The sequence below is a fragment of the Gymnoscopelus braueri genome (genome assembly GCF_963280865.1).
Source record: "Gymnoscopelus braueri genome assembly, chromosome: 17".
In the NCBI taxonomy this organism is placed as follows: Eukaryota; Metazoa; Chordata; class Actinopteri; order Myctophiformes; family Myctophidae; genus Gymnoscopelus; species Gymnoscopelus braueri.
In genome coordinates this window covers 17081333-17097422 of record NC_137617.1, presented here as the reverse complement: position 1 = coordinate 17097422, position 16090 = coordinate 17081333, and the positions used below count along the sequence as shown (strand labels likewise).

The 16090-nt window shown below is 39.8% G+C and overlaps 1 protein-coding gene across 2 annotated transcripts; it reads left to right on the top strand.

Annotated features, from left to right (window-relative positions):
- The first annotated feature begins 2496 nt into the window (after positions 1-2496).
- Positions 2497-16090, top strand: fra10ac1 (FRA10A associated CGG repeat 1). Of its 2 annotated transcripts, none has more exons than XM_080454564.1 (14): positions 2497-2544; positions 3930-4006; positions 4439-4531; positions 5115-5160; positions 5351-5427; positions 5715-5798; positions 6195-6279; positions 6462-6507; positions 10855-10968; positions 12154-12196; positions 12289-12406; positions 12640-12691; positions 14271-14355; positions 14696-16090. In XM_080454564.1, exons 1-14 carry the CDS (start codon positions 2524-2526, stop codon positions 14736-14738), a joined length of 984 nt encoding a protein of 327 aa, XP_080310690.1. In that variant the 5' UTR covers positions 2497-2523; the 3' UTR covers positions 14739-16090. The 2 variants fall into 2 exon arrangements, with proteins under 2 accessions (XP_080310690.1, XP_080310689.1); XM_080454563.1 differs by having other exon boundaries at positions 12289-12416; positions 12641-12691.

Here is a 16090-nt window from a genome sequence, read left to right as displayed (position 1 = left end):
GAAAGAGAGAGAGAGAGAGAGAGAGAGAGAGAGAGAGAGAGAGAGAGAGAGAGAGAGAGAGAGAGAGAGAGAGAGAGACAGACATACAACAAAAACACTCGCCCCAAAACACAGTCACCCGGGGCAATTCCGGCGACCGCGGAACGGTTACCACTTGGTAGGCCTATTCCTAAACGTAACCTCAGTAAAACAAACGGTGCCAAAAACTAAACTTATTCCTAAACTTAATATCAGTAAAACTATGCCTAACCCTAAACGTATTTCTAACCTTATCCTCAGTAAAACAAATACAAGAATACAAGAACCGTCCGCTGGGGGCGAGTGGTCCGCGGAAGAAATGGGGGTGAGTGTGTTTTGGGGCGAGTCTTCCGGTCACCAAGAGGAGGGGTAGGTGCGCTTTTTTTTATGAGCAATGCGAGCTTGTATTTATGTGCGCGCCGCTCCAGAAGCATGAATGGCTGCTTAATGTGAAACGGTTATTCATGAGGCTCCGTCTGTCTGCTAAAAAGCACCTGCTTCATTCAAACTGCTGCTCGCTGGCATAATAATGATCTGGATCATAATCTGAACAATTTCCTGTCGTAGAGAGTCCATTTGGTATTCATAGTCTACCCAATAGTATCATAGCCTATATTAGCCTATATTCGTTTTCACTTTAATGTAGGCTAAAGCACTTCTGAGATGAATGTTAATTGTGTAGCCCACTGTTTCCCAAACCCATGTGGGTCGAGGACCAATTTATGGGTTGCAAGTCGCAAATAAATAACCCTTTATTACTAGTTTCCTACGTTTTGTTTTTAATTATTATTCCAAAATATTTAAAAAAAACATATTCCCCCCCAAACAAATTCAAATGTTTTTCTAAAGAATTCCATAAAATAAAAATAATTAGTTACACTACTTTTAAGAAGCAGTGAATACAGCAGATCAACAAGCTCATAACACTTTGCATGTTGTGAGCTTGTAGATCGGCTATTTTCACTAGTTTGGGTCCCTGGGGAGACATCAAATCTCTCTTTTGGGTCTCGAGCTAAAAAGTTTGGGAACCAGTGGTGTAGCCTATATTATAAAGCTGCTAATTGTTATTGTTATTTCTGTTATGGTTATTATGATTATCATAGCATATTTTCTTTCTTTCTTTCTTTCTTTCTTTCTTTCTTTCTTCCCTTCAGTCCCACTCATTCCAGTGCAGTGTCTTTGTTGAGTTCAGTGGGGTGTCACTGTAAAACACTGGACTTCTGTTCCAAAAAAACTTGTGGCCAAGTTTTTCATCCCTGCCATATTGTAAAGAATTCAGCTACAGTGTTCAGAAAGTATAACTGGAGCATTGTTCAACCACACTGCCTAAGAATCCTGTCAGCTGTTGACAGGATGTAGTAGGACCACTGAGTTGCTTCCAGGGGTGTAATGAGGGGTGTTTTTCTTTTATGCAATATATGTGGTGGATCTATTCAAAAGGACTGCACATGAACATTTCCTATTAGCCAGTGATTGGTTCCAAAACTTTTTAGCTCAAGACCCAAAAGAGAAATTAGACGTTTGCCCCGGGACCCAAACTAGTGAAAATATCAGATCTACAAGCTCGCAAGCTTGTAGATCGGCTATTTTCACTACTTCTTAAACATTTTTTTTGTTTTTCATTTAATTTGTTTTTAATTCATGAAAATAGTTGTCTATAAGCCAACTATATATCAAATGGAAACATTTATGTTTAACACTGTACATGGTAAATTCAATGTCAACTTTTAAAAGTTAAAGATACGAGACCCTCTTAGACTAGTTATAAACACCACTGTGTATATCCATAGAGTTATATATCTTACTATTATGTGTAAAGCACACTACAGATGTCCCAAATTAATCTAGTGGGCGGAGTGTATTATGCATAAATGTAGTACTGCATCATCACACTGCGACTGCCTGTCAATGTTGCCATGTCTGCATATTATAAGCGACTTGGGCTTATATTTCGGTCAAGTTGCTTGTAAATATTGGTAGTTGCAGGTTGCGTTTTTTTGGGCTTGTTTCTAAAGTGTAGTTGCTTATTTGGGCTTGTTTCTAAAGTGTAGTTGCATATTTGGGCTTGCTTCCAAATGTTTATTTATTATTTAAACCAGTGGTTTTCAAATATTTTCATGTCATGGTCCCCCAAATTAATATGTATGCATTTGTCCCTTAATCCCCATCTGAAAATGTTTTGTGCCAGAGGAGCCCCATACCAGGTTTGTGTTGTTAGAATAAAATCTTCCAAATCTTCCAAATTTTATTTCAAGATTTTTTGTAAATAGCAGATCTACAAGCTCACAATGCGTCACATCACTACGCGTTGTGAGCTTGTAGATCTGCTATTCTCAAATAGACGGTTTAAAGTGCTCATCAAAGTCGCTTCTTTTGGGCTTGTTTTCATAGACCTGGTTGCTTATTTGTCTCGCAATATGTGGCAACACCGCTGCTTGTTGACGTAATTACCTCGCGACATTCTGCGTTTTGTAAACAAGCAGCACGGTTGCAGAGTGCTGCTACATGATGGATAATCTTGTAAAGGTAAAATGAGCCTCAATTTGCTTTAGTTTATGCATCTGAATACCCCGTTTGATCGATAATGAAAATAGGACCGTTATGTCTCATCTTCGATGAATTGATGAGTACTAAGGACCCCAATGGAAACAAGCCATAGGCTTTCTTGGGTTTAAAATCCTCTTAGCAGACCTTGTATTGAACTGTACTTTCCTTTTTTTTTGTTGCAAACTGCTAATAAAGTATTCAATCAATCAATCAATTTAATTGATAATGAGCTCATTTTCACCACCTTTTAGCTGATAAATCAGATAGAGATGGTCAGATCGACAGTTGTTTGCATCGATACAGTGTGGTTCAAATCCTAAAAGGCTAATCATTTTAGACATTCTTTTTTTTTAACTTTTTTTTATTGACAGTTGTGTTGCAGTATTTTATAGCATCATATACATCAAAAATAGTGACATTGCATTAGTTATGAAAAATATTTTAAACCAAAACAAATAAGTTGCAGCACAAACTCTAAGATATAACAGCAACAAAGCTAGACAAAAAAGAAAGACATCTCAAAATAGTCAACCAAATTATCACACAAATAAGAAATAATAGTACAAGTTAAACATTAGAGAATGGATTAACTGTGTAGCTATTGCATACTTTGAAATTCAAATAAAAAGGAAGGTTGGGACTTGGGTGGGGGTTCTGGCCATCCTGTGTGTGTGTGTGTGTGTGTGTGTGTGTGTGTGTGTGTGTGTGTGTGTGTGTGAGTGTGTGCGCGCGCATCTTTCCTTTGCGTTGTATTTCCTCTGTATGCTGATGGAGACCTTTCATAATAGCTGACCTTTCATGTTTAGAAAAGTCACCTCCATCCATCCTCACCTCACATCAGATGATGACTTAAAGCTGTTAAAGCTGCAATCCGGAACTTATTTTCACGAAATCAAATGTTATAACTAGCATATTTGCATGGGGTAAGGGTGGTCTCCTACTCTTCTATTGAGAATGTTTTGACCCTGTGTCGGTTATGACATATGACATAATGGTTGGCAAGTAGTACTGCCTGACGCTCATAAGCTCAACATGTCCCCCAGCCAAGTGGGGATTCCCATACGTTTGGGAGACTCAGGTTCAAATCCTGGGTAGAACATGAAACTCATGAAACTTTTATGTGTGAACTTTTAGATGCTACACAATAGCAGCTGAAACGGGATTCACACCATTTGGTGGAGTGTCAGTAGGCTAAAGCTACATTCAGAACCTCTAGTAAGAGATGGCGTTCACAAAACGAACACACCTGCATTAGTAATGTATACATTTTGGGGTTTTCTACCACATGCAAGTGTGTGCATACCGTACATGAATGCGAGTGTGCTTTTGTTTGTTTGCATTCTATGACAGTCTTATGTCCTCAGGTGCATGGAGGGGGAGGATATGACTCAGATTTCAGTGAGGAAGAGGAAGGGGAATCCTCTCAGAGAGGCCTTAAAAGGTAAACGTCCATTAGTTCTATTATTAACTTCAAGACCTAATTATAACCATCAGTTAGAGAGTAGTACCCATGTTGCTTTTTTTATTTGTCTAGTTAGTGGTACATTTGAAATTGTGTGAATGTATATTTTTTTCCTGTGTCTGCTACCCCTGTTCATCAGGGATCCTTATATTTATGGCAGCATCTGGTTCATACCTAAACAAAACATACCTCATTTTTTAATTCAGTATTTGAATCTGCATTCTAATGGTCAATTGATTGCATTTATATAGTGCTTTTCTTGTCTTCCGACAAAGCACTTTTCAAAGTATGTCTCATACCCATTCACAAACAGATGGTAGCCATGCGAAGCCAGAGCAGAACAGGTAACCCTCTAATTCCCAGATGTCCACTCTACCTCCTGAGCCATTTTATTTGTTCCTTTGTTGACAGGAAACGTGAGGATGAAATTCTACAGAAACCGTTCAAGAAAGGAAGACACTCCAAAGTGGCTCACAGGAGTTTCCACTCCAGTGAAGTGGACAGGTACATAATCATTAACATTAGGATTGATTCATCTGATTTTCATGTAGTATTTCACCATATTAAAACTGCCAGAGGTATTTTCATATTTTTTTAGCCAGTGCCAGAGTTTTTCATTGAAAAAAAAAAAGTACTCAGGAGCCGAGATACAGAATTTTTAAGTTTTAAGTTAACAAGGAAGTGGATTGGAGTCTAGATCTTCGAAAAATCATATCTCCTTGGTTCACATAGATCTACGCGATTGGCACGTGGCGGCTTTAAATAGGTTCGCGTAGATCTACGTGATTGGCAGTGAATCAGTTAAGGCTCACCTAGGCTCTCACCTACCTTTTGTAAAACAGTGATTTCTATTCATGGTCACATTGTCTCTGTTAATTCATTATGATTGATAACATTGCCTTGATAGCAATTGAACATTATTTCTCATACAACAACTTGTGTTTGAAACAATTCAAAATGAATGCACATTTTATTAGTAACATAGAAATCCCATTGAAGTAGGGGTGGCGTAAACACAAAAAAAATCATGCTAACTGAAACTTTCTGACTGAATACTGATGGATTCGGTTTTCTTGTCATTTTACAGAGAAGAAGCCAGGAACAGAAGAGCCCATCTGATATCATTGAATGCTGTATCCTTCTTGTGATTTACATCAACTAAACTGTTTTTTGTTTTACTGTTGTGGTTGTGAAGGTATTCAATGTACATATACACAGGAAAGTTGGAGGCATACATTAGTGGCCACAGGGAATCAAGTTTATGTATGTACTGTAGGCATGAATATGGAAAGTATTAGCCTGTCCTTAACCCAATATCTGAAGTTTGAACGACACAAGAAGTTTGTCGGTGACTACATTCTGTATTATGGAGGGGAAACAGCTGATTTTAAACGGTCCACGTAAGTAGTATCCTCATTAACATAAAACAAGACAGAGTCTAATAACGATGTGGGCTCCCTGTCGAATTTTTAGCTATCAAGTTACCATGTGTGCAGTTTGTGAACAGTAACACCGTAAAAAAATGCATTCATTGCACAGTTCAAAACCTGCCTCTTGTCTTTCAAATATACAGTATACCACAGATTCAACCATTAGTTTACCCAATCTCAAAATATGTGCCATCTGCTTTCAAGGCTTAATGTGGCATGATTTATTTTGTCTGCTTTTTTTTGTTTTCTCCTCTCAGAGCAAAAGACAAAACAGATCTGGACGTGGTGCGGGAGAACCACCGTTTCCTGTGGAGGGATGAGGACGAGGATGACATGACATGGTAATTACCATCCGGAAAGAGGGTCAGGTCACACTGCTCAGGAATACATTGGGTGTGTTTCACAGAATGTAAAAACATAACCTCTAGTCCTCTAGTTGCACTTCAGTCATCTTTTGGTGTGACCCATTTCCTGAGGAAATGGGTCCTGGGGTCCTGGGAAAATAAGTATAATCTTTCATCCAGTAACAGTTGGGGACTAGAATGTTACCTCAGTATTAGTCCATATTTTGGCCTTTCAGTGTACATTTATTTTAAATAACCTTTTCTCTGGTTTATTCTTACCTTAGCAGCTATGCAAATAATGCTTAAGCAACATGTCTAAGACATAATGTAATTTGAATTTGCAAGGCCATTTCTTGTGCTATGCTCACTCTTTCCACTTGTATTATGTCCTAGGGAGAAGGAATTGGCCAGGAAGTATTATGACAAGCTGTTCAAAGAATACTGCATAGCTGACCTCAGTAGATACAAGGATAACAAGGTATGATGGATGGATGAAGTATCTGTCTGTTCAAAGAATATGTTCTCTTATGCAGTCAAAATGAATAAATGAATCCATACATGGGAATATCATGTATGGATTCTGCGATATCATAGATGTCATCATTAATACTAGAAAGCAGATTATTGTAGGTCATTATTTATTCTAATTATATCTTACAGTTTGGCTTTCGATGGCGCGTTGAGAATGAAGTTGTTTCTGGAAAAGGTAAGAGAAAGCTAGATGTATTTGTAAAATCATGAAACATTTATTGTCAATAATCACTATGCTTTTTTTTTGTCTTTTATTTTGAGAATAAATTATACTCAAAAATATTCCCTGAACAGTGTCATAGCGTAAATAACAACAAACCCATACAGAAGCCCCCAAAAATAGTTATTAGACAGTAATTTAAGTTTAAGGTCTAAATTCCCTCAAAAGACAGTGTTGCACTGTTTTTCCACTAGATGGCGACAAAAATCAAGCTTCAATGTACACGTTGAGCTCAGGCTGGGATTTCTTCATCTTACTATCTACTACCAGCATAGGAGCTACTGATAAAGATTTATAATATGTACACTTATATAATGGCCAAGTACCAACTCAAGCCAAGAATTCAACAACGTTCAACATCACTTTAAGGTGCACATTGACATATAAAATCACCTCATTTGTGTTCCATAAACTAGACTCAAAAGACATCAAAAACAAAATGTGTTGTTGCTCATATTTACCCGCTTATGAGAGTTTTTACCATCTAAAAGTGTATCATGATGTTAAAAATTTGACTCAAACTGGAGCTGTTGACTTTGATAGTTAAATTTCATTACAATCCACGTGCATTGCAAGATGAACCCTTTTAATAATAAAACGCCCCAAACACCCCTTTCAGTGTCTTAAAATAAATAGATTGCACAATGAAGGTTGGGGGGAGGGCAGTGTGTTATTGATATTTCTGTAGATGGCTGTGGATCATAGGACATGTTGGTACAGAGTTAGATAATACTGGCCATTGTCCAGCCATTTAAGTTCAATTACTAATAGCATTGACCTGTCGTTTCATGGCCTTTCTCGCAGTGTGAGAATCATGAGCACTGGCAAATACCACAAATTCAGTGAGACAGGGACACATGGAAAAACAAGCCTCAACCTAACATTCTGCTGCTGTAACAACCCTTCACGCTTCAGGATTGAGTGTCTGCAATTTTCCACTCCATCATAAATGTACTTTTAGTCTTCGGTAGGTTATAGGCCAAAGTTAACTGAGGCCATTCCTATGTCGGCTGGTCCAGCTGTCAGAAGGAATGGGCTTCTGTTTGAAATTCTCCACTTATGTAATTACACTGTCTTTTGAGAAAAATACAGTATTTTAAGGCTAATTAGCCCTAATACGTACCTAGCTGTCTCTCACATGTGGATTACATTTTGCCAACCTCTGATGTGTTGCCTAAGCCTCCGTTAGTCAGAGTAGAAGGCCATGTTCAGCCAACTTTCTAACATTGTCATCTGAGAACAGGTCTGTATTTCTGTCCCAGCTTTTGTCAAATATAAAAAGCTAGGAACCGATGAGAGAGAGGGAGAGACAGAGAGAGGATGACATGCCACATTGGTTTTGAACTTGACAGTTCATAAAAAATGAAAGAGTACTTGATTGATTGAAAGTTTTATTAGGCAAAAGAATGTAAAACAACACAGTTACATTTATAATACTTTTATCTAAAAGGTCCGACCAAAAAAGTGGCCTTGTTTCCGTTGGGGTCCTTGAATTAATTTCATAGACATATATAGTAGCAACCAAACAGTTCAAAAATCAACATAAAATAAGCGTGAAAAAATACCACTATGTACAAAAAAAATAAAGAAACGTGAAAAAAATATATATATACAAATATATACAAATATATACTGAGCAAGGTGGCTGCCCTTGTTGATTACACAGCCACCTGTCCGTCGGTATGTCCCTACTGATCACATTGCCTGTGTCTGGTGGCATTAGGGAACTATTTACGTAGGACCTACGACCTACGTACCTATCCTCTATTAACGGGTCAATAAGGCAGTCACCTCCAACGCTCCACCTGCAGCACGTGAGGGGATCTTCCCTCACCTGTTCAATATGAGATACAGATAAAGTTGTTGCCTACAATGAGGCAGTTTAAATCAAACCACCTTACCCACACTACACTTGGCCATTAGCAAGTGCAGTGCAATTAGTTTATTCTTATTTTCGAGTCCTGCAGAGAATGGGGTGATGCTTAAAAAGAGCTCTGAACAAGGCCAGGGCTGCTTAACAAATTACAATTGCATGCTACTCCTTTTTAACTTGGTTATTTGAGAGCAGCTACAGAAAATGTCAAATGGTTGTGGAATGAAGTATGGACTAAACAGCTGACTCAATTCCAATGTACGCATGTGTGTGTACTGTATTTGGTTAACATTGTTCAAAGTGTACCTGATACTGTAGATAAACATCCATCTAGTTAAATCAGATATTCTGAACAAACAAGGTCATATTGTTGCCAAATAGGAATTGTTGCTGTGTGTTCGTGTGTGTTTGTATTAAGGAGTGTTGGGTGTTTTTGGAAAAAGCCCCCCCCCAAAAAAAGTTGGGCTTTTCTGCCTTTTTTGATAGTCCGCAGTGGAGACAGGAAACGGGGAGAGAGCGACTGGGAGTGACATGCAGCAAAGGTGGTCGGGATCGGGATTCGAACCCGTGACACGCTGTCAGGCTGCATTAGAGCCTATATGTGGGTTGCGTCTGGACTGGTAGGCCAGCGGGCTTAAAACATTTCAATTTACATTAGTGGTTAATCTGTTGAGTTAAAATATCTATTTTGTAGAAATACTTTTCTCAGTGCTATAGCATGTCATCTTAATGTTAATGTTATCTTAAACATTTATAATTCCTAGTAACCTCTCGGTTTTACTGAGTCAACCTGCTGGTTTAATGTGAATAATTAATATACAATTTCACCTGCTAGACATTGCAAACTTGGAGTGTGACTGCTGGTCAAATGGCAGTCGAAGAGATACGGAGACCCTGTGGTCAAGACAACATCTGTGGTCTGGGAAAAAAATGTCGTTGTCATTCAATCCTGCAATTGCGTGACACTGGAGCACTTGTTCTTCATTATAATTGAAGAACAATGCTCATTATAGTATGGTACCATTTTTGTCTACTTGGTCTGTGTTTCATAGGAGGACTGTGGACACCCGCCTACCAGTGACATCATCGATGGGTAATTCAAGCTAATAGAAACTGCTGGCTTTCTATTCCTGGAAATTTAGAATGCTATAATGGAAGCCATTGTTCTCATGCTAATAAAAATCGAAATAAAACATTTGAAATCTTGTTTGAAAAAAAAAAAACCTGCCTAGCGATGATGTCACTGGTAGGCAGGTTTCTGAAGTGTCCACAGACCGAGTGGAAACATTTTTTACCATTTCCCCATGAGCATTAGTGAGGACCAATGTTATGAAGATGGTTTGAAAATGGTTGAAGTCGTCCTTTAACTATTACACCATCAGTGTCACATTCACATGGACTTTCCTCGTCATCCTTTATTAGATTTGTTTATTTACACTGTATATGATGTCAGACCAGACTGAACCATCACACCTTAGCCAGAACGCCAACGTCATAGCGCCTTAATCTGCAGTAATACGGCACGCAATGAAAGTCTCCTTCTACCGTTGTCTGTTCCAAGTCGCTCTAAGCGGCCAGGACAGCAAACGTCACATCACATCTTTGACGTCGATCACCTACTTCAAACCCTACCTCACCCCACCCAAAAAGGAGTTTCTCCTCCTTGGGCCAAGAACGCACTGCTCTGACGCACTCTCTCACACTGTCACTATTTGGAAGATCCCTGCGGTCAAGATCAATGCCATCATAAGCCCCTCTGGGCTTAAGGCAAGCCTCGACGCAGGCCGAGCCACCAGGGAGGCGGTATGGGTCAGAGATGAATGGGAGAAAGGGCAATGGAAGGAGACAAATCTGATCAGATCTGGGGGGGGGGGGGGTTGAGAGAAGACGAGAGTGTGAGAGAGGAAGGGGGACAACAGGGGGAGATGCAAAGGGAGGGTGAGGGAAGGAGAACCAGAAGAGAAAAAAAATAGAGAATGAGTGATGGTAATGGTGGAGCAGATGTTGGTTGACCTGGCCACCCTGGAGTCTGGCTGATAGAGGTCTTTTCACTGCGTCGTCATGTTTAGTTGAGGGAAAGAATCCTGTTGACAGATTTACTGGGGTGGTAACCTTTTCTGGATCAGGGCCTACTTGAAAATCTTGCAAGCGTTCGTGGCACACCTATATGACCCCACAGGTTGGGAATCACTGATTTAATGTAAACAAATAAAAGAGTGGGTGACTTTTTAACTTTCCCAAGAAAGTTAAAAGTTAATCATAAGAAAATACATAAGGTGTGTACAAAACATTTTAATAGAAATGAGTTGTTGTGAGACATCACTTAGCAGCAAATATCAGTACTGTATGTATTAGATCAAACGTGTCTAAGGAGTATAATATGTAATAAAAAAGTGTGTGTTTGCGTGCACTCTCTCATGGACTTGCAGGTCAGTTCCAGTGTGGTAACAAGCGATGTGAGAAGGAGGAAGGCCTAAAGAGCTGGGAGGTCAATTTTGCCTACGTGGAGCAGAGTGAGAAGAGGAACGCTTTGGTCAAACTCAGTAAGTCACGTGACATCTTCTCCTTTTTATTTATTCTTCTCATGCTTGTCCTTACCATGAAGAACCCATGGACATTCAAACCTTTATAATTAAAACATTTTCTCAAAGAGCAATTTAGGGTCAATCTGTGCTTTAAAATGCTTTTAAAAAATGCAGTGATAACATAACTTTGAACAAAACAAAGGCAGCATACTGTATTATGCAAGTTGATTTTCATAACTTAATAAATGGAAACCAATAGCTTCCTGGAAGGCAGGAAAAAGTAGAAATTTGAACATCTAAAAAAGTATGGTATACAGTAGTTGGTAAGTTGTGTTAAAAGGATTCCTGGCTAATAAGCCTCATATGCCTTAATACATTATAATTGCCCTCTATAACAAATTTTTTAAATGAAAAACACCTTAAATATTGTATTTATTTGAGTAAAAGATTAAATATTTCTAAAATAAATAAGATATTTAAGGTGTTTTTAATTTTTAATTTTAGTCATAGAGGGCAATAATAATGTATTAAGGCATATGAGGCATATTAGCCAGGGATCCTTTTAAGTATACTTATGTTATTATGTATACAAGTACGTTTATCTTACTTGTAGACAGTTTGTCATGTTCAGCTTGCCTGTCTAAGCCTCAGACCATAATGATCGTCCTTTGGGTATCATACCTTAGACAATCCTCTTAGAATAATTAACCATAAGTGGTTATTGTAAGTCATCCACTGGTTATTGTAAGTCCCGTCAAGCAGGAAATTACCAGGCTGTTTTAACAAGCTAGGATGAGGGACTAGACTAGTTCATAATCATCATCTCATCTATGGAAGAAAGGCCTGTCCTCCACTGAACTGCACCCTGCCTTTCTCCTCTACCTGCACTTGATTTGGCTCTTGTTTTTGTCATAATTTTTAAGCGGTGCTAGCGACTTCTACAAGTGACTTTGTGTGTGAATATGTTCGTACAGTATGTATGTCTCTGTATCATGAACTTGCACACTCTCACTTATAAACACACACACACAGGAAGGCAAAACATGAACATGCACACATGCACGAGCACACACATGGAGAGACACAATGCACACACAGTAGCTATGTGGGATTTTTTCCCCCTCCATCATTGAGGTTTTGCAAGAGATTAGATCTGATGTCATGATTGTTGATGATATTGATGATGAACATTGTGTTTTATAGGACTGTGCCCTGAATGCTCATTCAAACTAAACTATCACCACAAGTAAGTGCATGCACTTTTCATTATGTACCATTGTCATTTTGACCACCCCTCTCTAGACCTCTAGGGAATCTGAACTCTTTGCATATTTTTAGGAGGAAGGAAGTGAAAGTAAAGAAGAAGACTCTGAAGCAATCAGAGGAGAACCAGGAACCACCACAGAAGAAGAAGAAGAAAAAGAAGACATCCAAGAAACACAAAAACAAACACAGACGACACAGAGGTAAAGTCTCTCACCCTCCTCTCCTCACCAGCTCTTGGACTGGTTGGACTCATAGTAAATGTTTTTCTGTAACTAGAAGGGCCACAATGAGTTCAGTTCAATCCAGAGTTATTGGAAACAATGTCAATTTCCTTACATGTGAAGTTAATGAGTGACATTTTCCTGTACAGTAAATACAGTACAATGTTTATATTATCACTCTCCTCTCCTCCCTCTCTCCGCAGATCAAACCTCCTCCTCCAGCAGTTCAGAGGAATCGCACCAATCAGACAAAGGTAGCTTCGATAACACCTCTAACATCGGCATTGCCACACACACACAATCTTACAACTCTCCCTAGTACAGACTGAAATACACAGAAACATAAGATCATGTATTGATCACACACAGAGGACAGTTTATCATGCAACCATTTTGGGTTGGCTCTGTGCCACGACCCTGCAGCACATTACATTGAACACACACACACACACACACACACACACACACACACACACACACACACACACACACACACACACACACACACACACACACACACACACACACACACACACACACACACAGAGAGTAGACTGACATCAGTCTGCTTTCACCCAGATTTCCCTTTGATATGCTCTTTCTTTTTATTTATTTCTCCTTATTTTTCCCTTTCTTTATTTCTTTCTTTCTTTCTCTTGATTTTTCCCTTTATTTCTTCTAGCTTTCTCTTGATTTTTGTCTCCGCCAGGCCGAAAGGCATGGCGAGAGAGTATGTTTTACCCCCTGTCCGTCCGTTTGTTTGTGTGTCCGTTTGTTTGTGTGTCCGTTTGTCCATCTGTCTGTGAACAGCTAATCTCAGGCACCGTTGGCCCGGTCGCTGCGAAACTGTGCACACACACTCCCTGGATGCCAATTCAGAACCTCTGACCCAAATTTTTCACATGGGCCTGTTATAGCGCCACCAGGAGGCCGAATTGTGCAAAACCCATTTACTCCTACAGATTTTATCCAAACGTCATGCAAATCGGTACACAGTATCTCTATAGTCATGTGATCAACACGGATCTTTCCGATTTTCCATATTCCATCCTCATTGGCTAAGGTTGGCTTCCAAAATTTGCAGAATTGGTCAGTTTTGAACAAAATGCCTCAAATCATGAAAGCAGCTTGCGCTTTCCGTGCAATTTCACACGCACATTCCCACTAGGCCGAGGAAGAAATGCCACCCTTTTCACATTGGCCTGTTATAGCGCCACCAGCAGGTATAATTTAGCAAAACACATTTTTGGAACAAAATTCCTCAAATCATGAATGCAAGGTCCGATTGTCGTGAAAGGCCCAAGAAGAAATGGTCCCCTTTTCACATTGGCCTATTATAGCGCCACCAGGAGGCCACAATAACCTACTGTAACCTGGCGGAGACCTGTGCTCCGAGGAGCACTTTTTCTAGTTCCTTTTCTTTCTTTCTTTTGTTCTTTCTTTCTTTTTTTCTTTCTGCATCCCCACCCCTTCTGACCATATGAAATGAACTATGCCTTTGTCCCCTATGCCCCAATGTGCTTGAGGGTTAACATAAACACACAATAAGTGTAAGGGCCACATTCCAGGGTCAGACAGGTATAAGTCATAAGGCATACACGTAAACATATCTTTGACCTGAGGCTATGTCAATGAGTTCACCATCCATTAGACCTGAGGCTATGTCAATGAGTTCACCATCCATTAAAACACACTCAACATTGTGCACACACAGCTATTCAAGAAGAAAAACAATGTTGCCACATTTTGCCTTGTCAACGAGCTCATTCATTTGGATTTTGGGATGCTGTCCATGGTAGAGTGATTGACAGCTTTCTAAATCTCCCCTATTAGATGGCAAATCTGGTGATGAGGCTAAGGGCCAAACAGAAGCGGATCACTGGCGAGGACCTGCCCCCGCGGTGGAAGAGAAGTCAAGGTGAGATAACTCACCCTTAACCACAACCTTGGCATCCCCTATTTTGGGCATGTCATTTTAGGCAACATTTTTCCAATTTCTTAAAAAAATATATCAAAACTGTTCAAGATTTGCTTTTAAATTCCAGCTATTTTTGCAATCTAACATACAACGAAGCGTATAGGGCTTAAGTAGTTAAATTCGAGGGATAATGGTCCTGCATCCATTTGAACAGTGGATGCAGGCTGGTGGCTCAAAGCATCGCCTGTATAAAATGTAATGTTCTGGATCCAAATGCAGCTATTCTGTAATTTACTAGAACACAAATCACTAACCATTATTGTTTTTCTTACCTGTTCAGGGAGGAGGAGTTCGATGAATACTTTGAAGACATGTTCCTTTGAGTCACCTGGTATCTGCTGCACCAGCAAGCCTTGTCATCCAGCAGCATTGTTGCTTTTTCTTGCGTTTGTAGTGACTTTTCCTATAGTAACTACAGCGAAGGGCAACCCGGTAAACTTAAGTTAGACACGTGCTTAAACAATTCAATGTCCAGAGCGCATAATGTTTTTGGATAAGTTAAGCCATTTTATTGAACATCTTCATGCAAGTTGGCATCAGCAGCCAGTGTTACCTTTGCGTTCAAATTCATAATTTAAACCACAAATCACTGAACAAAATAATACAGTCGACAGCACCACAGGCATGATACAGGCACGGTCAAAACCCCTGATTCGATTGCACACCTGGCCGCAATCATCCCTTGCCAGGTATAAATTAGTATCCACCCCCTGTGGTGATTATCCTGCAATGTCTATCAAAGCCACACCCATACAGCATGAAAAAACTAAACAAAATAAACAGAAATTGTATTTTGGCTCCAACACTGTGCGTGCGTGCTTGCGTGTGTACCGTATGCAGTTTGTGGATGTACTTTTTTCCCCACGATTTTGTAATCCATTTCACCCAGTATCAATTGCCTATGTAATCCTGGGCGCTACTCTCCCTCTGCCAGCCTGGGGAGAGCCCAGAACTGAGCTCATGCCTCCTTCAATACTGAGCTCATGCCTCCTTCAATGCATGAGGAGCTAGCAAGTCGCTTCTTATCACCTGACAGGTGGGCGTTTCCCCGGTAGGACGTACCGCGTGGAAGGAACACGTTATTCCAACCAATTCCTTTCCCCTCCATCAGGCGTCCCGGCTGACCAGGGGAAGGCAGTATAGAGACCAGGGTTACTGCATGTTTTTGTGAGGGTACCTAGTACCCCAGGGGACATGGGGAGAACAAACACACAGAAAGGCCCTTTCTAGGGGATGGGCACTGATGACGCAGAGGAGAGGACACACTCACAGCGTCCCCGTACGCATGTGTGAGAATCAAATCAACATCTATTGTTTTGTGATCAACCTGAGTTTAGATTTTCCAGTGCTTCCTGCATCTGTTTAATACCACTACCAATTATTACTTTTATTTTTCTATCAAATAGACTGACTTGATCCGTTCAGACAAATGTGATTAGATTTTTACATTTCTAGGACAGGCATCTGTCATGCTAATGTGCCTCCTAGTATTGGTAAAGGGCCGTTGGGAGTAGGTCGCTGTCATACATTTTGAAAAAGTTATTTGTTTCCTTTCCTTATGATTATGTCTTTTGAAACTGCAATTTGTGGGAGCTTGTACGGAAAATAATTTCACCCACCATTTTTACAACTGTAAAACTTGTGATGTGACAATAAACTTGGAAGTTGAAGTTGA